This window comes from Hipposideros armiger, unplaced genomic scaffold (assembly GCF_001890085.2).
Source record: "Hipposideros armiger isolate ML-2016 unplaced genomic scaffold, ASM189008v1 scaffold_107, whole genome shotgun sequence".
Lineage (NCBI taxonomy): Eukaryota > Metazoa > Chordata > Mammalia > Chiroptera > Hipposideridae > Hipposideros > Hipposideros armiger.
In genome coordinates, this window is record NW_017731457.1 from 3,486,060 (window position 1) to 3,486,845 (window position 786).

Sequence of the window (786 nt, forward strand, 5' to 3'; positions counted from 1 at the left end):
GGCGCAGGGCCGGGGGGGCGCCCAGGGTGGGGGCCGACCCCGGGGGCAGCGGTGGCGGCGGCGGCTCCCGGCGCCATCTTGGGCTGATCGATGAATTGAACAAAGAGGATCAATTTCTGATCAAGCGAGTTATCAATGGGGGCTGGAGAGCGAGAGGGACTTGTCCCCGACTCGGCCCCGCTTTCCCCGGCACCCCCCTCCTCCCCTCCGCCGCGGCCCCCCGTCGGCCGGGCAGCCGGGGGCCCCGGGGGAGGCCGCGACCGCCCGCAGCCCCCACCCCCGGGCGAGAGGCCGAGCGCGGAGAAGCCTGACCTGCAGCTGCTGTAAATCAAAGCGCTTCCAATATTGAAACATCGATCCCACATTGGCCGCCATCTTGAGACATATTGAGACGGAGTGAGAGGCTGATAGAGAGGGGGCTGGAGTTCAGGAGCCGCCAGGAGGCAGCAGGCGGGCGGCGCCAAAACCCGGCCTGGAGCCGGCCGCCGCCGCCACCACCGAGGACGCGGACTCCTCCTCACGGCGCCGCCGCAGCCATGGCGAGCCCGAGCCGGAGCCGGAGTCGAAGCCCGAGGGCGCGGCGGCCGCCGCCGGGCCTGACGCGCGCTGCCCCTTTCCCCTCCCCTCGCGCCGGGCTCCGGGCCCGCGACCCCCGCCCCTCCCAGGCCCCCAGCCCCAACGGGCACCACCGCGGGCCCGGCCCCGTGGGGGCGCTGGAGGGCAGCTGGAGAGGCATCCCGGGCCCCCGCGGGAGGCCCCGGGCCCCGCTCACCTGGGGCGTCTGTC

At 74.4% G+C, this 786-nt stretch overlaps 1 protein-coding gene across 5 annotated transcripts in view; it reads right to left on the reverse strand.

Moving 5' to 3' along the window:
- Positions 1-586, reverse strand: part of CUX1 (cut like homeobox 1) — a 376,257-nt gene extending 375,671 nt beyond the window's left edge. For 2 of the 5 annotated variants that reach the window (XM_019646871.1, XM_019646870.1), the window contains exon 1: positions 313-563. In XM_019646871.1, coding sequence (XP_019502416.1) covers positions 313-375 — 63 coding nt within the window. In that variant the 5' untranslated portion in view covers positions 376-563. Of the gene's footprint in view, positions 1-312 lie in introns of all 5 variants that reach the window. The other 3 variants (XM_019646872.1, XM_019646867.1, XM_019646869.1) reach the window with 2 other exon arrangements.
- Positions 587-786: the final 200 nt, after the last annotated feature.